Source organism: Actinia tenebrosa, unplaced genomic scaffold, assembly GCF_029948245.1.
Source record: "Actinia tenebrosa isolate PJP-AT-01 unplaced genomic scaffold, QUT_ActTen_1.0 PGA_scaffold13__45_contigs__length_12533684, whole genome shotgun sequence".
Taxonomy (NCBI): Eukaryota; Metazoa; Cnidaria; class Anthozoa; order Actiniaria; family Actiniidae; genus Actinia; species Actinia tenebrosa.
The window spans coordinates 10,235,471-10,256,911 of record NW_028292573.1 but is presented as its reverse complement, the minus strand read 5'-3'; the positions used below and the strand labels follow the sequence as shown (position 1 = coordinate 10,256,911).

Sequence of the window (21,441 nt, the reverse complement as noted above, 5' to 3'; positions counted from 1 at the left end):
ATTGAAAATACCGCTTCAAACAGGCATTTTATCATAGTACATCAGTTTCTAACTGTTTGAAAAAGCTTTTGAGTGTTAACCCAAAGCGAAAATTGGGATCAAAACTCATACGAAAGTCTAGTTTTTGGCGCTTTTTGCCATTATTGAAAAACATTTCCTCTTAAACTGAAAAAATCTTGCCAAAGATTTCTTAACTTTGGAGATTTTAATTTGTCGTGGTAGAAGAAAAAATGCTTTTATCGAGTTTTCTCGTAATCTCTACGAGTATCGATATGGTTAAGAGCAATACAGACGGCAATAGACACTGCAGCTCACCGCCAACGCCGACTAAATTACTGTTAACAGTGGGCGCTCATTTAGCGCGCCAAAAATGATCAAACAAAACAAAATGTACTTAAAATAAAACCAAATAAATCTTAAACTCTCAAAACTAAAAAAAAATTTTTTAATTCTAAAAAAAAAAAAAAAAATAGAAGTTAAATTATCAGTCGGCTAAGCAAAGTGACGAGTACAAATTGCACAGCCGTATCAAATATTTTTTTAATCATTTGATTCTGCAAAGAAATGCTGAAACTCCCTCTAAACTATATCGTACCAGATTGCGAGCAGATGAGCAGCGCTGATACGGTCTCATATCAGGCATGGTCTTTTCCGTATCGCGCACGTTCTTTGCAGAATTAAATAATAAAACGTTTATTTGACTCAAACCCTCTCAAGAATATAAATTTGTATTTTCCCGCCAAAATGTTTTGCATTCTAAATTTTCCTAGAAATGAATTTTCATCCTAGAAAAACTTTGTTCAACTGCTGAAATTTAGCTCCAACAACGACAACAACAACAAACTAAAAAAAAACCACATTTGAGTTTTCTCGTAGCCTTGATCATTACCAGTACCTTAAGTACCTTGCGGAATAATAAATAACACTTTGTCAGAACAGAATAAACTAAAAATATCATCAGATAGCTTCTTAACCCTTATGAACTTAAAGAACCCTAAAAATCCTAAAACAAAGATGTTCAAAAATTTTTATTTACTCGGGCTTTCGTAGGAATGCCCGAGGTATAAATTCGGCTTCAGAACAGAACAAAAGGTTTTTTCGGTCTATAGATTTTTCACTTTAGCTTTTATTAATCTTAGTGCCTGATTCGTTGACAAAGATCACATTTTATTGGCCATCGATAATCCAGTTCAGTCTCTAGTATATAAATATATGTGTGTGCAAAGCAAAGGAACGCCTCAGTATCTTATTCAACACTTCAAGGTGCAACTGAAGTTCATCATCATCAGGACTAAGCCATGGCAAAGCTATTTAGTTTGGTATCTTTCCTCTGCTTGTTTATTTTCTGCAGCGGAATGCGACTTCAGAAATCGGACATGGAAATGTTCAGAGATAAACACCAAGAGAAAAGACTCAACGCAATTCTTGGTAAATATACACATATATATATAGATTTTGGTATTTGCAGGTTATTCTCTATCAACGAATTAATTTAGAGCAATAAATTTAACCGATTTGATCTTTCTAGATTTGTTTCATAGTTAGGCTTTCTAAAAGTTTTCAACCCCTTATTTTAATTTTTTGTTTACTGGCGGGAAGACTGATGACTTTTGATTTTTGCTCTGCGCGCCAAATTTATCTTTTCAATCCGTCAGTGAATAAATTTATGACAAACAGCCAATGGCGGCATTTTTGGCGGGAAACGGAAATCGAATCGGCTCTGCAAGGAAACATCAGTAAGCAAATTGCTCACCTCATGCTTGATTTAAAACATGATAATTTGCATTACTTTCATATTCAATTCATCGATATATATATATATTTAAATGTGAGGCAATAGTTCTTTTTTATTTTACTTTCAGATGAAGATGAACCCGAAGCAATCAGGAACACAAATCGTCTTTTCGAAGCTATCCTTTTCGATGAAGGTACAAATAAATAAATAGCAATTTTTACAATAACTTACGCTGATTGGTTATTTTTTATCATCAATAAGAGGACAGACAGATAAAGCTGACGTCGACGAGCGCGCGCTCTTTCCGTTGGTTGTTTTGATCGCTAAAAATGAGGAGTTTTTATCGTTTTTGTTATTGTTATCGGCTACGCCTCGTGGATCCACACCGGCTTTGACAATGTGATGACGCAATTTATCGTCAATAAGAGGACAGACACATATAAAAACTGATGCCTATTTGTTATTTCATAAATATTATCGGGGTTGACTCGCATATCGAACCATGAAACAACCTTTTGTGTGATTTATGTCAAGAACGCTCGGCTACCTCACATAACGAGTCCGAATTGAACATTCATGTAGTATTAAATTAGCGCTATTTTCCCGGTCCTCAGGCGGAAAGATTGGGTTTAAAATTATTGAAGATGTAGCTGTCAAAATTGTTACTGTTAAAGTATGCGATGAATTCCCCGTATCCCAATGCAAAATCCCCAGCTCTCGCCGCATTTATTTCACGCTCTTTCGGGGATCGAGAGATTGTCTAGAGCATAACTCGCACCGATCGAATTGGAAGTTGTGTTTGGTTTCGTACCAAATCCCAAAGGTGATGTAGGAAGACCCAAGACCTCGGAGAGAAACCCTCGAATCAAGGAATATAAATGCCTAATAAATCACTTTTAAGGAACGCTTTTATTACAAGGCGAAGGCTAATTAATATAATTATCGTTACCCTAATTATGATACGATAAGTTATGATGTAAGGTATAACTTTTTTTCGTTTAACTCCAACAGCAACCATAAATGGTGGAAGTGTACAATGGTATTATCGAAAAGGCGAGCTATCTCCGGTAAGGAAAATAAGAAAATCAATGTTGATTAGTGAGTTTTTGTAATGATTTTTCAAAGAAACAAGAGTCGAATTCATGGTTCCTATTTAGACACCGTATCAGCAATTTCCCCAGTGGAATAAAAATTCCCCCCGCAAATGAATATGCAGTAACTGTTCCAACAAGTACTACATGGATTACGAGGCTGCAATTTTATTTTAATTCATAAGGCACAGTAAACGATAGAAAACAATCATACTCATGAATGGATGGATGGATGGATGGATACATGGATCGATGGGTGGATGGGTGGATGGATGGATGGATGGATGGGTGGGTGGTTGGATGGATGGATGGATGGATGGATGGATGGATGGATGGATGGATGGGTGAATGGGTGGGTGGATGGATGGATGGATGGATGGATGGATGGATGGATGGATTGGAGGCTTGAGATGAATGGATGTACAAAAGAGAGAAAGAAAGATCGAAACAAATACACTAAGAAGGCCGCCTCTAAAATATTATTTTTTCAGTGCATTGACGGAAAGAAAAAAGTAGATGTCAAGTGCAGATGGACAGGACTTGTCAAGGGACCCGGGGAGAGTGAACCAGAAGAAGAAAGACTCCAAGTTCTCGGGAAATACTGTAGACGAGCCGGTCTAAACAAACCCGAACCCAAGCTAATCGATTGTTAAGATACACACCCTTCATAATTCAGATATTTTGTCAGAATATGAAAGTTCATAAATATGTATCAACTATGCCTGAGCAAATGTTCCATTGTTTCTGTCCAAGATTGAATTGTGCGCCGTAAGAATAGAATGGGGCGAAAATACTGTAACTGTGTTCTGAACGAAAATAAAGCGATCAATCAATCAATTTTTGGATTAATATTTATTAATATTTATTTCTATTAAATAATATTTATGAATAATAAAACGTTTATTTGACTCAAACCCTCTCAAGAACATAAATTTGCATTTCCCCGCCAAAATGTTTTGCATTCTAAATTTTCCTAGAAATGAATTTTCATCCTAGAAAAACTTTGTTCAACTGCTGAAATTTAGCTCCAACAACGACAACGACAACAAACTAAAAAAAAAAACCACATTTGAGTTTTCTCGTAGCCTTTACCATTACCAATATTAGCAATACAGATAGCGATGGATACTGAGAATGGTTATTGTAAAATACGCGCGACTTTATCTAGCGCGCAAAAAATCATTAAATAATAATAATAAATGATAATGATAGGCGCGTACACATGATACAAATATCCCGCTTAAAATTAAAATAAATCGATTAAAAATGTTCACATGCTAATTAATTTCATGATCAGTTGTTGAAAATGCACTCATCCAAAATTTACCTATCTATATTAATTAAGTACCTAGCGGAATAAAAAACACTTTGTCAGAACAAAATAAACTAAAAATATCATCAGATAACTTCTAAACCCTAATGAACTTAAAGAACCCTAAAAATCCTAAAACAAAGATGTTCAAAAACGCTTATTTACTCGGGCTATCGTAGGAATGTCTGAGGTATAAATTCGGCTTCAGAACAGAACAAAAGGTTTTTTCGGCCCATAGATTTTTCACTTTACCTTTTACACCTTTTTCTGTTCATTAACCGCGAAGCAATATTCATTGAAGCGAAGAAGCATTATGTAAGGCGAACGGAGTCTCAAGAGTGTGATGGAACGTTCATTAAGAAAATTTAGCATTGAATTTGACAATCATGAATATTTTTGCGTGGGTTCATTAGCGTTTTCAAACTTTCGCAAAATTTACGCAATACAATATAAGTATATTTTGCTTTTACAATTGTAGATTTTCAAAAACAAAAAAGTGAATTTATCCTTGAATGTGTTCTTGGAAGATATGTTTGCATGTGGTTGTACCATTGTATGCATTTCTGTGCATCTTCATACAGGGGCGGCGGAACCGGGGAGGCACATGCCCCCCTCCTCCCCCCCCCCCCCCCCCCCCATGAAATATAAATGCATAGATTCGATTTTTAATACTGTTATTAAGTTATTGTTGTGCTTTTTCCAGTGCCCCCCCCCCCCCCCCTAAAGATTTTCAGCTTCCGCCGCCTCTGTCATAGGCCCTCACAAGATGCTCTCTGACTTCATTCGGAATTCGTTTTTTTTTGTTGTTGTTGAGCCATTGCAATATCCAAAAAAGACGGATTAAAAAACTGATTTGATTTGAAGTCATATTCACGGGTTGTAAAAAAAAAAAAAAAAAAAAAGAAAAAAAGAAAAGACAGTAAATCCTACAATTCCTCATGGGAAATAAACCTATATTGTATTGCGTAAATAAATGTCCAAAACACTGCATTGACATAACGAGCTTCATAGTACTTTGAAAAACCGACCTCCTGCTGATGTCCGTTCCCTGAGAGGACCAACATCGGCAGGGGTCAAACAGAAAGTGCGTTTCATGAATTAGGGCGTAGGTGTTGGTTTTTGCACTTCGAGCGTAACCTTTTGAGTATTGAATGTCAGCAAATACGATTAAATCTTATCAATGTTTTTATTCAAAACATTATGGCAACACAAAGTTTATAAAGTCTCCTTGCAATTAGCTTGTTTACAATTTTTCTGTGAACAGTTTTGAATATTCTAAACATTGTTCTCGACTCGTGTAGGAATGTTATTTTAAACGTATGGTGTTTGAAGTATTTTGAAAAGTTATTTCTCAGCTTTTTGTTACATGGTGTAACTTAAAACATTATTGTGACCATAGTTAATAGAGAGGACCTCTGTTGTGACTGAACATTAGCGAGTAAAGTATTTGCGTGCTTAGTTTTCTAATGAATTCGGGCATCAGTCCTTCGTCAAAGTTGAAAGCAAAATAATCCGTTTGCATCGACGATTTACTCTCTAGTTCGGTCACGAGAGCTAGAATATCTTAGATATGGACAACTCAGAAAAGCTTTTAAAGTGCATATGAAACGGAAAAATTTTAATCTTAATGTGTAGTTTATTGGCATTAATAAGAATATCACGGTTAAATTTGTTATTAAAAAAAATATTTCTCTAGAAATTCAAGAAAATTTAGCACAAGTGGTGACGTCATTTTGTTTACAAGTCTCCAGTTTTAGTTGCAAATACACGAAATATGTTTGAATGTAGAATAGATATAGAAATATGCTTTTGAAACTAATTTCATTACGATATATTGATTATTACTTACAAACTATACATTTTGGACGATGAAATATTTTCGTGTCATATACACGATGGAAAAACTAAATTCTAAAAAGCTCATACATTCAGTCAAATTCCGTCATTTTTGCCCTATTTGGTACCACCGTGAATCGCATTTATAAAAGTCTTATATTCATCGCCCATGTAGCAATAATGTAAAATACAGCCTCTATTAATAACTACCCTTCCCAAAATCGGTTTAATAAAGCTCAGCGCAACGTGGCCTTGCTTCAACGGAAGGCGAAAGACATAGTGTGACTAAATGAGGAAGCTCCTCAAACTTACATTTTAGATATATTTGCTCGACGATTTTAGCGAAGCTAAAAATGTCACTCGCGACGGACTGTCCCGCGCGTCCCTCAACGATTTCGGGAGCGATGTGCGGATACTTTTTCTTGTATCTAACTTGTTCTTCAAGAGATAAGGTCTTGGGTCCCCTTGGATTCGAAATTGGTCGGCTTTTGCCAAAGTCGATTATTACCGGTGTGAGAACGGTACCCCGTTTGTCCAACAACACATTGTTCGATTTTAGATCGTTATGTAGAAATCCAACACTGTGTACATGTTGCAAAGCCTCGGCTGTCTTAATCATGATCGCATCCCATTCGCGTTTCTTCGCTACCAGTTTGGAGTGCAGAGCTCGAAGGAGTGTGAGGCTATCACATCCATTACCATGGAACTGTAGCACCAGTCTGTATGGAGTGCTTTTGCTACAAATACCAAACAGCAGTGGCAGACCTGGATGATCACCAAGCTTAGTGATGATGTTCGCCTCATTCAGAAGCTCATTGTGCGTGCGTTTTTTTGCGTCTTCTTTCGTTTCTTGATCGCTGCTGTGGAATTGAAGTTCCTTGACCACGACAGTTATGCCTCTGTAAAACGCCAGAAAACACGAACCATAACTGCCGCTGCCCAAATGCTTCTTGGTACGCACAATGTGGTTGGAATTTATCTCTTTAACTGCAACGTCTTTAGTAGGAAGTCGGAGTTTCTTCTTCGGCGGTTCTGGCGCATGTGGTTCCTCTAGAACTTTGGAATCATTAGCTCGCATGGCTATCAACTGTTCTGCTCTTTCCTCAATTCTTCTCTCTCTATCTTTCCTTCTCTCCTCTGCCTCTTTTTCTCTCTTTCTCTGCAGCCATCTTTGTCGTTTTGCCTTTCTTCTATTTTTATGGTTCATCGTCGTCTTTCACTCAAATCCAAAACAGTATGGCCTAGAGTTAGACCGACGCACGTTGGTGAATGACTCAACATCCGTTTCAGCTACTAGAGTAATGGGAGCTTTGGATTTGTTAAGGGAGAAAACATTTTTCAATCAGGATGTAATAGCTTTGATTAATTATTTTCTCCTAAACTAACTTATTTTGCTTTGGTAAAAGTATATAAAAACCGAACTTTGACCTTTAAAGAATTCAGTAAGACTTGTCCAAGTTAACCTAACAATTTTTCTAATTCAACCACATTTACGTGGCATATATATTTTCAAGTTCGGCGATATTCTCAACACTTATTGTTGTTTCCGTAAAGTGTTATTCGTGACTGTCCAAACAGAAATTCTCCACGTCTCAAGATGGCATCAACTTTCCTTGTCCGATGTTCATTCTGCCCTAAATCATTCCGTTCAAGAAGATCTGCAGAGACGCATGTCGTACAGCGTCACCCGGGTGAAGATCTGCCACTACTGTTATCATTTAGGCTCGATGATAAGGAGGCATTGTTGCCAAGCCAACAACGTATCAAAAACAACATAAGATATCAACATTACCTGGAATGGTTAGGAGATTTAGTGGAAGGATTAAATTCAGCGCATATCCCGAAAGCTCCTGGTCAGTAACTTTGAGATCGATTTTCATTAGTCGATAAAATATTTAAATACTAATGTCGGCTAAGGTCAGGTATTTATTATCACGGAGGAATCCCTATGAAGAGCAAATGTTAAATCTTTAGTGCTCTTTTCTTGACTGCATAAAAAATGAACCTCCTCTTGAAAATTGTAGAATTCCTGTTCCTCTTTATTGTAGTATAAAATATTTCACTCCCTTTTGACCGAGTAGAAATTTAATGACCACTCTTGGATTCCTCCAGCCCGACCACCCCTTCCTAAAAAAATGAATCTCTAGCTTTGAAAGAATAAGTGCTCAGTATATATTTTTTGTCAGTATTATACTAAAAAACTTTCTCCTGTGTTCATTTTATTACTATTTTATTTAGTGTACTAGCCGACCATATTCTTCAACAGGAAGCCAAACTGGCACTGCATCATCATATTTTTCTTTACTTACAATGCATTTTATTTCAGCCAAATGGTACCAAGTTACCATGACAAGTGTACCTCTTACATATCTTGAGCACTTGCTTCACAACATTCAAAGTGCCACAGTAAACAGTGTTAAAGAAGTGAAACACATGAAGCCTCCCATGTGGAAAGAAAGAGTACAAAAAGTGTCCTACAAGACCTACTCTCTAGGAGATGTTCAAAGGGCCTTCAATGAACAACATAGAGTGCCATTGAAATTATCGAAATCATTTAATGGTACAAGGGAAATTGCAGAAAGAGAAGAACTATTTGGACGCGAGGCTTTAGAGGCCGCTAAAATGGGAAGGCTAGCACAGAATGTTACCATGAAAACAGAGATCATTATTGATGAAGGAAAAGGAAGACTTACAAGAGAATGTGAATTAATATGGTGGCCATTATATGACAATTCAAGAAATGGAAATTTGACTGTGAGACTCTTCATAGGGAAGATTCATATTTAGCTTTTGATTACTCTTGATACTGAAATTAAAATATGGAGAAAAGAATTGTGATTATGTTTATGAGCAATATTATATACAATCAGTTATATACAAACTAGATGCCCAATGAGACACCCGGAGAGAAACTCTCACAGAATAACAGCCTTGTGATAGGCCAAGCTACTCTGCTGTCTCAAGGCACTGAAATTGAAATAAAGAAAACAATTAGTGCATTATTTTTATGAGCAATATTATATATAGTCAGTTATATACAAACTAGATGCCCAATGAGACACCCGGAGAGAAACTCTCACAGAATAACAGCCTTGTGATAGGCCAAGCTATCCTGCTGTCTCAAGGCACTGAAATTGAAATAAAGAAAACAATTAGTGCATTATTTTTATGGGCAATATTATATACAATCAGTTATATACAAACTAGATGCCCAATGAGACACCCGGAGAGAAACTCTCACAGAATAACAGCCTTGTGATAGGCCAAGCTACTCTGCTGTCTCAAGGCACTGAAATTGAAATAAAGGGGGACAAAATCAGTGATTAAACCCAAAAGAAAATCTCACTGAATAACAGCCCACAGTCAAGGATTTAAGCTAAGTCTTACTCCAATGAACAATTTTAAGGCAAAGGTTCTTGCGCTCACTCCTAATGTTGTTAAAGGTCCAGCTAAATTTTGAAACTTCTGTACTCATGATAAAGTCTCTTGCGGACAGTATCACTCCCACACCACAACTTCCAGTGCCTTGTGTGGTGCCTGTCATCTGCAAAGGCATGCCAAATCTTTCAAAATTAGTTTTCTGGTTCCAAAACTTTGTAGAAAGCTTTTTGTCATTAGGTCTGACCCTGTATGTGAAATCAAGAAGCTGCTGTACTTCTGGCAAAAGACTTCTTCTAGGCTGCCATTTCATCCCATCATCAAACAAAAGTCTATCATTCATGAGATCAACAACCACAAGTCCCCAGTGGCATTCATTCATGTGAACAGGAACAAGCACAAGGCGTACGCTATCATTTGGATGGATTGTACTTTCAGTGATGGACTTAACTACCTGATCTAGCACAAATTTGTCATTGTTACTACTCAGCCAGGTGAATGCTTCTGATGGAAGGTAAATTACTTGCTTGTTAGCCTGATCTTTTACGTATCTCAGAATTACACAGTTTATTAAGAAATTATCCAGATATCTTTCATTTACTAGTGTTGCAAATGATTGCACATCGATCGACTTTGCACCAACAGTCAAAATGGTAGCTGTCATGTTCCTCTCCCATAAAATTTTCTTGATGCTTTCAATTTCAGGACAAGAAAGATCATCCACGTTTTCCAACCAATTCCTTTCTTCATTGATCATATGCCTAGTTTTAGCAATTTGGCAGTACTTGTGGAGGACCTCAATGTCAGTAGAAGTGAACATTCCAGTGCTTCCTATTTTAACTGATGTGGGTCTCTTTCCTCTACGTGCTTTCCTCGCGACTTCTTCAGCCCAAATAACTGCACATTCTGGAGGTCTTTGGGTCAGATTGAATGGATTGGTTAGATCTTTGCAATCACCATAGATTCCTTTGACATCCTTTTTGCTTATAGAGGATGTAATTAATTCAGGGATATCAATATCAGCAAACTGTTGGCGTGTTAAAGATAATGACAAGCAAACGGCACGAGGATGTGACTGTAATGGTTTAGCACTGCATGGGTAAGTAAGATCAACAACTGGACATGTGTCATTTTTACATTGACCTGTAGTATTAGTAGAACCTCGAGGACTAGCCTTTGGGCTGCTGGAGGCTTGAGGACCTTGAGGACTACCCGTTGGGCTGGAGGCTTGAGGACTACCCGTTGGGCTGGAGGCTTGAGGACCTTGAGGACTAGTCGTAGGGCTTGAGGCTTGAGGACTAGCCATTGGGCTTGAGGCTTGAGGACTAGCCGTTGAGCTGGAGGCTTGAGGACTACCCATTGGGCTGGAGGCTTGAGGGCCTTGTCTAGTCTTTGGGCATGAGGTTTTCTCGATCTCGAATATGAGGGATTTCTTAGCCTTTGGTTTTTTATTCCAAACTTTCTCGCTGCTGTAGTTGGCAGAATCCTCAAGGTCATCTTCCCAATCAGGGTGACAGTATTTGTAGCTTTCTCTGGGGTCACTAGCCACCTTTGTCCCATGGTCCTTGTCATAATTATATTCTAGGTAATCTTTGCCAAATATTTTTTCAAAAAGTTCATCCATTGTTAGAATCCAGATTTGGTCATCTTTTGACCAACCAGCAGTCTTATTCCTCCACCCACATCCTCGATAGTAAAAATTTGTCTTTCCTATAAAATTTAATTTGAAAATTGACATTTCACTATCGATAACTGAATTATAGCATTCTGTGTCTAATAATTATTAATCATTGTCTTCAAAAACTTTGTCCCTTATGAACATAGTAAATAGTGAGATAGGAATTACTGTAACTAAAAGAATAATCTGAAAATAATTGTATTAAATAATTAAACCCATGTGAACACGATGCTCAAGGCATTTAGAAGATCTTCAGCATTTCTAAAAATAACTTTAGCATCATTGCACTGTTTGTTTGCTCATTTAATCAAGATTCATGAAATTCAGATTCTGCTGTTAATTAATTTCTATTTCAACAATTACAAACTTCATGTGGGACAAAGGTTTTGAAAACAGATTTATGTCATCATTTAATGGGCAGCTGAAGCCCATCATTGTTACCTCCAGCAATGCACTCCTTAGCTTTAACAAACTGTAATCGTAAAGACAGCATATTCTCTGCGAGCACGTGTGTCAATATCTGGTTTACTAGAAAATAAAATTCACAAGATTTTGAGACTCAGATTACTATTTTCTTGATCATAATCAATAAGGACCATTAAGTACTTAACCGTCAACACCACCACTACTATTAAAAGTAATGATAATAATTTTAAAAAAATTGACAACAATGTAGAAGTTAAACAAATACCTGATTGACTCCCTCCAGCTTGGTCATGGTTCGTGGCCCGTGAATATAAAGCACGGTGTACTTTGTGTGCTGCTTCAAATCCTTGATTTGAATAGTTGACAAGTGACCGATGCTGTCGAAGTAACATTGCGCTGTGGTCAACTGTGTAATGGATGTAGTCCCCTGCACCAAGAGAGACTCCAAATAAGTGTCTCAGCTGTCTCCCCCAAATGTTGCACTGAAATATTGAGATGAGATAAGATAGAAGGTCCTTATTAAATTTTTCTTTATCAAATAACCATATGTGTGAGTGTGGACCTATCATTGCATAGGATAAGGGCAATTATATAATAACTTAGACTGTGGGGGAAATAACAGTAACATTTACAACATGAGCAGCCATGTTGTATGAGATTTACAACATGACCTAAATGTTTTGAACTTGTTTGACAATGTCTAAGTAAATGATTTTATTCACATTAAAAATGTTAAAAATTTAGGTTTTGCGGAGAAAATCCAAGTTAAAGTTTACGGGAATTGAATCAGAATTTACAGCACTCTTCAGAGTCATGAATTTCTATTGTTTAAATAAAATTTATACTCTTTATACCTTAACATCAAAAATATCTATCTTCTCATCTTCATCATCCTCATACACATTTTTCCTCATGACAAGGTCAATAATTTGCCAACCTTCAAAGACCTCAAGAGAAATCAAATGAAAGTGTTAAAATATTAATTCGAAGTAATATAGCCATTAGCTAATTACTTCTAGTACATACATTGGGTTGAGTATTTAAGTTCATACAGTAGTTTGGATGTTTGGGAAGCTAGAGGAAATTCCTAAGGAAGACTTTAATAGAGTGCACAGTTATGAAACTCTGAAACAACTACTAACTTATAATTCAGTGCAATAATAATATAGTTATCAACCATTTTTAGTCAATGACAAACTAAGCTTTCACAGGCAGGAACAAAACAAAAAAACACAAAGAAAGCTAGATAGGCTGCTATTGCTGTTTGCACTGCAGTTCTGCTTCAATGATAGTATTAGTTTGTACAAAATAGTGCAATTAGACGATGCATATTAATTACTTTAGTTTAACAGTTTTATGGTGTGCATTCTAGTATTTTTTTAAGTTTCAAGGAAATCAAGTAGATAAATTGGGGACAATTTCAATAAACAATTATTTTTGAGTATGTCACCTTTTTGAAACAGTCAATTTGTAATTCTGCAGCAAATTCAGCCACTGAGGACACTTTGTTTTCTGTTTTCCTTTGCTGTCTCTTCTTTAGCTTCTTTTTGGGAGGTGAACTTAAAGGCACATTATTTTCCATCTCAAGAAAACGATCTTCCACATCTTTCAACCATGCCTTCCAAGAAAGCATCTCTGTTTCTATGAATGCTTCAAATGCTACAAAAAAGAAAAAATAGCCTTTTTCATTCAAAATTGTTATCTCTGATTAGAAAATAAACCTTATGATGTCTTCAATCATGTTATTGGATCTTAAGAATATCAAGGGAAATTGGTTACCTGCAAAGTACAAAAAGGATACAAGTTTGGGATAGTTTGGTTTTATACAACACAACACAATCTAAATATGTGGCACATACCGATGTTCTCCTTCAGCAGAATTTCCTCTTGTCTGGTACCACAATCTCTTCTGAATGTCCCCTTTTCAGCAATTTCTTCTAAATACTGGTAAAGATAAGATTAAGCATTAACATAATTTCTTATATTTAATAATATAATATCGTAATCATGATAATGATCTGATGAGGATGACTTAATGACAATTTATTAAATTAATTTATTTAATGGTATTTAGTACAAGACTTTTCAATTACCTTCACAACTGAATCTGCAAATGAAACAAACTTGAGGATGACATATTTTGCAGAGCCACTGACTTCACTGTAATGTAGTGCTACCTTCTCCACAGGCAAAGATTGAGAAACAATATCTTCATAATTATCAAGGTATGCTTTGGCTGTTGATCCTGTATCAAAAATTGAAAATACACTTTTGAAAATTATTATTCAATATTTTGTGTGGATGAGCAACTTAAAAAATACTAGATTTACCTGAAAAGGATTTTACGACTACATTACTTTTTGAAACAGCAGTCGTTTGACCTTCCTTTTTTTTAATCATTATTCGGTCCTTTCCCCTGGATGCTTCAGGACCATAGTCTGCCAGTGCTTCATTGCATTCTTCAAGAGTACCACATCTGTGGGCAAATAGCCCCAGACTTCCCAGCAACTGCTCAGTATTTCGCATTTCACAATGCAAAGAGCAGAGTGGAATGTTTGCCAACTCTTCATCAAACAGAAATGTCAAATCGTCACGAAAACCTGTCCATCTAAAAACCACAAACAAATAATGGATGAATCAATAAATAAATGATTTGAACATAATGGTAGTCCAATATTCTAGACAATTTTTAACTGCTGTCCTTCAGTTCAATGCTTTTCACATTCACTTGAGTCTGTGATAAGTAGACCTATATGAGAACTATTATCGAGTCCTGGCTTAATAAAGTTATGAATCAATATAATTTTCTTACTTTCCAATGTTAGCTTTTGATGCAAGACATGTGAGGCAGACCTCATCATAAGCACCATTCCAGTGTTCTTTGCATGCCTATATATAGATACAAATTCAGTAATATCACAACTCACAATATAACTCATACGTGTTGTATCAGATTTTCAATCACTTTCCTGCAGCTTGTGTTCGTAAATCTGATACAACATGGCTGTGAATGTTGTAACCACTTCTTATAAGTGTGTGTTAAAACATTAAGGCACAATATGCTACTTGGCTTCAGTGTTTGTTCTTTGTAATTACTAGATTATTTTTCTGTTACTGGAGAAGGTAACACTTACCCTTAAAGCTTCACAGAAAGCACAAAATTGCACCTCAAGTCCTCTATCTCCAAGTATAAAGCTTTCATCCTCTGGGTCTACCATTAACATCAGGAGTGCCTTTAGGTCAAGGGTTACTTTAGGAAACAAAAGATTTTACTTAACTTTTCAATGCTTTATAAACTTTTTTTTAATATAAATTAATTTGTTAAAAAGTTTATATGTACAATACATAATTTATTATAACCTTTTGAGAAAAGGTATTTTTTCGAACCTTTGAATTTAACTTTGTAAAGTTTGCCATCCACTAGAAGACCATTGTTCTTAATTTCTCTCTTTTCATTGTTAAGTCTTAACAGCAATGTCTTGATCTTTTCTCTGTTGAAATAAGATGAGTTTATTATCTTGGTGTGTATAAGATTCTGGTATAGTTCATGCTTTTCTTATTTAATTTGGGAATAATTTTGAAAACAAAGAGTTACAAACTTTTCCCCAATGTTTATTGAACATTGATATTACATTGTATATAATGACCAAATTATATAATACTCAATAAAAGTTTTTTAGGTCTTAATACAGCTTACTTAATGTAATACTCAGTTGTACCTCTCTTCTCTACAATTTGCAATAGCAAGTGGATGCACAGACAAAGAGCTCTGGCTCCCCTTCGTAGCAGAAGCAAGGCTAATAGGTACAATGCCTACTGAAATTTGATCACGTCCTGCAAAAAGAAGGAATATAACAATATATTTGCGTACCTTAACTTAAATATTTTTGTACAGGCAACTATTATAACAAAAAGGTAAAGAGTTGAATTAATCATTATCATCTGTTACTTAGATGCTTTTTCACATAACACTGTATTTAATGATATTGATTAATACTCAATCAGTTATAATTTTGAAACTCAGTTTGGAAAAACGTAGAGTGACACCAATAAGAATAATTAAAGTTTGAAATTTTTTTTTAAGTACAGACCTCCAAGTGGTCTACCATCAAGTTTCAGGTTGAACTCCATGTGTTCTGGTGCACACTGGTGCAACCTACTCTCTCTAATAGCCCATACCAAAACCATTGGCAGGCTTACACTGTAACCTCTAAGATCTGCAGGCAGCTGGGATATGTCAAACATCTCCCTTGTTATGTCAAACACAAGGGACTTCTTGGCTCTAATGGCATTGCTTGATAGCAAAATTCCTGCATCTGTGGCTTTCTACAAAAATAATTCATATGATTAATGTGCCTATCAGCGGCCTTCTCTAGGCCAACCAGGGGGATTTCTAAAATACTAGAAACAATCTTCACTATTTGCCCTTGGGGCAGTTTTGCCTTGCAAACCCCCTTGTAATGCCCCACACATCTTTGGGTTTTTTTTTTGTGAATGTACCTAAGTTTTTCCCTGCGAGCAGAGTCTCTTTTAATTTAAGAGACTCTGCTCGCAGGGTACCTAAGTTTTTGTTTACACTTGTCTGATTATGCTTGTCTCAACATTCGTGACTATATCGAATATCACAAATATTATTCTTCATTAAAAAGGATTAGAATGTGAACAGTTACATTATACTATTAGCAATATTGTAATTGATAGCACATTATAAGCAAAAGTCAAATCATTCCTTACCCCACTTCTACCAAGGTTTAAGAGGTTCAGCATCGTTTGCCAAGATTGGTCAGGCATCTTGATACTGAGCTTGACAAGCAGTTGAACCCAATCAGGGACTTTCATAGTGTCTATAAAGGCACTATACACTGGCTGGCTGAGCATTTCTTTAAAGGCTTTCCTGAAGCCACACTTCTTGGCAACGATAGACAAGGCAATGGAAAGACTTTCCTGAACAAAATTTTTATCGTTCTCGTCTCCAAAAGAAAAACTGTAGCCAAGTACGGCGCCGAGGTTATCTTCACCCAATCGATTTTTCACATCATCGCATAACGCTCTTGCAATTTCACTACCTTTTTTTGCCAGAAGTCGCGGTCCTAACGAACTAACCTCCAACTTTTTTAGTGAATCAGTCTCTGGAAGGAGAGCATGTACCGTTCCACTGCCATGAGGGGTTTCTGGTGGGGTATCTACCCTAATGTTTTTGGCGCCATTTTTTCCCGCCATAATATTATCATTGCTAACGAAAGAGTTAATATGATTTTTGAGCTCTAAAAAAACATTTGATTTTATAAAACTGTTCTTTTCGATTTTTGATCGTAGGCTTGTCGCAAGCAGGCCAAATGAGGTAGCAACTACCACTATGTCTTTCTTCTTCGACCCAAATATATAAATGGGAGCCTTCTTCACGTCTTGAGTCTCCAACTCTCCGATCGACACTTCCAAGATCTCACCAGGAAAAAACTTGGCAATGTCGCTGTTCAAAAATTTTTCTTTTCTGCCATTTGGCATCAAGCTGTTTGGAACAGCGTACCAAACTTTCAAGGAGTCCAGCGAAGGACCGAACACACGAGTCAACTTAAACCGGTGCTCTGCCTCGTCCTCCATCGTAAAATTAAATTTAAGCGCCAAAACATCATATTTATACTGAAGGGTTAAATTAACTATTAACTTGTGACGAAAGTACTGAAGATCTATTTGATCATCCATTGGAAAATTCCAAAAAGATTACATGTACATGTACATATCCACCATATTGAAAGAATGACAAAGGGATCCCACCTCTTCAAGGTTACAGACTCTTCCACAGTCCGCGCTCGGCCGCAAAGGCGGCTTACTAAGTTAGAAGCTTGTTTGCGGAAAAACTATACGTACGAAATAAAGTTCCTTACACAGTTTTTCTTCGTAACAGCAGAATCAGATAGGTTAATGCAGTAAAAAATACAACAACTTACTATGGTTTTATCGATTCAGTTCAAAGGTTCGGCAATGCTCTGAATTGTAAAGTTAGAGAAGTGGCGTGGTACAAATAAAAAGGCATAAAGTTATCAGAGCGGCCTTTTGCGAGACAGCAATGTTTGAAAAACAACTCCAGAAACTTTTGTTTTATTAGAAAGTCATAAGTGTATGTCATAGTTAGAAATCATCGATGTGACCTACTAATGGGATTAAGGGGATTAACTATAACAACTGAAGGATTGTTTTATTGGATTAACTCCGTAGTCATGACAATTCAAGATTTTGAACATCTCCCGCGGACAATTTTCAAAGTACCATGAAGCTCCTCATCTGCACCAAAACGCTAATGAAAGTTTGAAAACGTTAATGAATCCACGGAAACTTATTCATGATTGTCAAATTCAATGCTAAATTTCTTAATAATGAAAGTCCATCGCACGCTTGAGACTCCGTTCGCGTTGTTGTATGCCTGTTCGCTCTAATGACAATACTTCTTCGCTTCAATGAATATTCGCTCGCGGTTAACGAACAGCAAAAGGTGTGTTAATCCTAGTGCCTGATAATATTTGACAATGATTACATTTTATTGGCTATCCATAAACCAGTTCAGTCTCTAGTATATATATATGTGTGTGCAAAGCAAAGGAACGCCTCAGTATCTTATTCAACACTCCAAGGTGCATATAACTGAAGTTCATCATCATCAGGACTAAGCCATGGCAAAGCTATTTAGTTTGGTATCTTTCCTCTGCTTGTTTATATTTTGCAGCGGAATGCGACTTCAGAAATCGGACATGGAAATGTTCAGAGATAAACACCAAGATAAAAGACTGAATGCTATTCTTGGTAAATATAAAAAAATATATATATAGATTTTGGTATTTGCAGGTTATTCTCTATCAACGAATTAATTGAGAGCAATAAATTTAACCGATTTGATCTTTCTAGTTTTGTTTCATAGTTAGGCTTTTTAAAAGTTCTCAATGTTATAAACAGCATTAGGGCTGACTCACATATCGAACCCTGAAACAACCTTTTGGGTGATTTATGTTAAACGCTCGGCTACCTCACATAACGAGCCCGAATTTAAGTAATCCGCAACCGGCAGAACGAAGCCTGGGAGTGGATGAACAAGCAATGAATGGTGAGATAAAACAAAGAACGTAGATCACATGTAGAACAATACACATTGTTCACCATAATCCATTCTTTCTTTGTATTTGTTATTTTGTCCAATCCCAAGCTTCAGGGCATGGCTGACTCACAGAACAAACCCTGAACAACCTCTGGGCTGATCTAAGTCAGGGCATGGCTAACTCACAGATCAAACCCTGGGACAACCTCTAGGCTGATCTAAGTCAGGGCATGGCTAACTCACAGATCAAACCCTGAAACAACCTCTGGGCTGATCTAAGTCAGGGCATGGCTAACTCACAGATTTAACCCTGAAACAACCTCTGGGCTGATCAAAGTCAGGGCATGGTTAACTCACAGATTTAACCCTGAAACAACCTCTGGGCTGATCAAAGTCAGGGCATGGCTAACTCACAGATTTAACCCTGGAACAACCTCTGGGCTGATCTAAGTCAGGGCATGGTTAACTCACAGATTTAACCCTGAAACAACCTCTGGGCTGATCAAAGTCAGGGCATGGTTAACTCACAGATTTAACCCTGAAACAACCTCTGGGCTGATCAAAGTCAGGGCATGGTTAACTCACAGATTTAACCCTGAAACAACCTCTGGGCTGATCTAAGTCAGGGCATGGTTAACTCACAGATTTAACCCTGAAACAACCTCTGGGCTGATCTAAGTCAGGGCATGGCTAACTCACAGATTTAACCCTGAAACAACCTCTGGGCTGATCAAAGTCAGGGCATGGTTAACTCACAGATTTAACCCTGAAACAACCTCTGGGCTGATCTAAGTCAGGGCATGGCTAACTCACAGATTTAACCCTGGAACAACCTCTGGGCTGATCAAAGTCAGGGCATGGCTAACTCACAGATTTAACCCTGGAACAACCTCTGGGCTGATCTAAGTCAGGGCATGGCTAACTCACAGATTGAACCCTGAAACAACCTCTGGGCTGATCTAAATCGGGGCATGCTGGCCAACTTGCAACGATCGAATTGGAAGTTGTGTTTGGTTTCGTGCCAAAGCACAAAGGTGATGTAGGAAGACCCAAGACCTCGGAGAGAAACCCTCGAATCAAGGGATATAAATGCCTAAAAATCACTTTTAAGGAACGCCGTTTATTACCAGGCGAAGGCTAATTAATATAATTATCGTTACCCTAATATATGACACGATAAGTTATGATGTAAGGTATAATCGTTTTTTTAAATTTAGCTCCAACAGCAACCATAAATGGTGGAAGTGTACAATGGTATTATCGAAAAGGCGATCAATCGCCGGTAAGAAAAACAAGAAAATCAATGTTGATTAGTGAGTTATTTAATGAGTTATCAACGAAACAAGAGTCGAATTCATGGTTCCTATTAAGACACCATTGCAGCAATTTCCCCAGTGGAATTCAAATTCCCCCCGCAAATGAATATGCAGTAACTGTTCTAACGAGTACTACATGGATTACGAGGCTGCAATTTTATTTCAATTCATAAGGCACAGTAAAGATAGAAAACAATCATACTCATGGATGGATGGATGGATGGATGGATGGATGGATGGATGGATGGATGGATGGATGGATGGATGGATGGTGGATGGGTGGATGGATGGATGGATGGATGGATGGATGGATGGATGGATGGATGGATGGATGGATGGATGGATGGATGGATGGATGGATGGATGGATTGGAGGCTTGAGATGAATGGATGTAGAAAAGAGAGAAAGAAAGATCGGAACAAATAAACTAAGAAGGCCGTTTCTAAAATATTATTTTTTCAGTGCATTGACGGAAAGAAAGAAGTAGATGTCAAGTGCAGATGGACAGGACCTGTCAAGAGACCCGGGGAGGGTGAACAGAAAGAAGAAACATTGCAAGTTCTCGGGATATACTGTAGACGAGCCGGTCTAATCAAACCCGAACCCAAGCTAATCGATTGTTAACATTTACGACTTCAATGCGTGATCAGTTTGTCAGAATATGAAAGTTCATCATAAACATGTATAACTATGCCTGAGCAAATGTTCCATTGTTTCTGTTCAAGATTGAATTGAACGCCGTAAGAATAGAATGGAGCGAAAATACTGTAACTGTGTTCTGAACGAAAATAAAGCGATCAATAAATCAATGTTTGGATTAATATTTATTAATCATTAATTTTTATTTTTTATTGAGTGATCAAGAACTAGAAGCGATACTGTCCCGTAACCTGCTCACATGATCTTACACCATCATTTTGAATAGCATATTCTTGGTTTGCAATCAATCCCAAGAGAGCACAATAACAAAAGGGATGTCCGCCATGTTGGAAGATATAACAAAAGAATTCATTGAAAAATCTTTTGTCAAATTCTTCCAACATGGCGGCTATGACGTCTATTGCAAACGAACAATAGCCTGGTCGTAAGTTTGTGAATTTACTAAGGTGCTATTGCTTACTATCAATCACGTGACTTTTTGGAGTTGACTGGGGGGCAAACAAGCGGTTGACTGGGGGGCAACTAGCGGATGCTAAGTCAAAACATATCAAAATAAGTCTTCAAACTATTGTATTTGACTATTTTCACTACATCAAACCAGAAAACAAAATATCAAAACAACCTCCAGGATTCTACAAGCCATGAAAAAAGAGCTATTACCGGAAGTGACGTCTATTGATAGCAACCTATACTAAGAAAAACTAATATATTATAATAGTTAGGCTGAGCTAAACGGCTTCGTTTTTTATCCGTGGTTTATGGCAAGTTCAGTTAACACGCGCCATAACAAAATCTCGTCTGCTTGATTTTCTGTCATTTATGATATCTATCAGACTTTTTGGACCCAAACCACAAAAATATTTAGAACAAAGGCTAAATTTTCGATTTTTTGAATCTTTATTTTTTCCCCAAGTATTTGTAA

The 21,441-nt window shown here is 37.0% G+C and overlaps 4 protein-coding genes across 4 annotated transcripts; 2 read left to right on the top strand and 2 right to left on the bottom strand.

The window, feature by feature from the left end:
• Positions 1-1,225: 1,225 nt before the first annotated feature.
• LOC148911823 (uncharacterized) lies at positions 1,226-3,647 on the top strand. The gene is made up of 4 exons (XM_089029260.1): positions 1,226-1,428; positions 1,863-1,928; positions 2,747-2,802; positions 3,318-3,647. Exons 1-4 carry the CDS (start codon positions 1,299-1,301, stop codon positions 3,477-3,479), a joined length of 414 nt encoding a protein of 137 aa, XP_088885386.1. The 5' UTR covers positions 1,226-1,298; the 3' UTR covers positions 3,480-3,647.
• Positions 3,648-5,857: 2,210 nt separating this feature from the next.
• On the bottom strand, positions 5,858-8,049 carry LOC148911822 (calcium-dependent protein kinase 1-like). The gene has a single exon (XM_089028962.1). It carries the CDS (start codon positions 7,179-7,181, stop codon positions 6,201-6,203), a length of 981 nt encoding a protein of 326 aa, XP_088885088.1. The 5' UTR covers positions 7,182-8,049; the 3' UTR covers positions 5,858-6,200.
• A 138-nt stretch (positions 8,050-8,187) lies between these two features.
• On the bottom strand, positions 8,188-17,744 carry LOC148911821 (uncharacterized). Its single transcript, XM_089028961.1, has 14 exons — positions 16,191-17,744; positions 15,548-15,782; positions 15,176-15,290; positions 14,844-14,947; positions 14,591-14,706; positions 14,269-14,345; positions 13,787-14,064; positions 13,550-13,701; positions 13,316-13,400; positions 12,907-13,115; positions 12,311-12,403; positions 11,722-11,938; positions 11,472-11,558; positions 8,188-11,062 (listed from the first exon to the last, which is right to left on the bottom strand). Exons 1-14 carry the CDS (start codon positions 17,157-17,159, stop codon positions 9,351-9,353), a joined length of 4,449 nt encoding a protein of 1,482 aa, XP_088885087.1. The 5' UTR covers positions 17,160-17,744; the 3' UTR covers positions 8,188-9,350.
• A 327-nt stretch (positions 17,745-18,071) lies between these two features.
• LOC148911820 (uncharacterized) lies at positions 18,072-20,652 on the top strand. Its single transcript, XM_089028963.1, has 3 exons — positions 18,072-18,254; positions 19,761-19,825; positions 20,322-20,652. Exons 1-3 carry the CDS (start codon positions 18,125-18,127, stop codon positions 20,481-20,483), a joined length of 357 nt encoding a protein of 118 aa, XP_088885089.1. The 5' UTR covers positions 18,072-18,124; the 3' UTR covers positions 20,484-20,652.
• Positions 20,653-21,441: the final 789 nt, after the last annotated feature.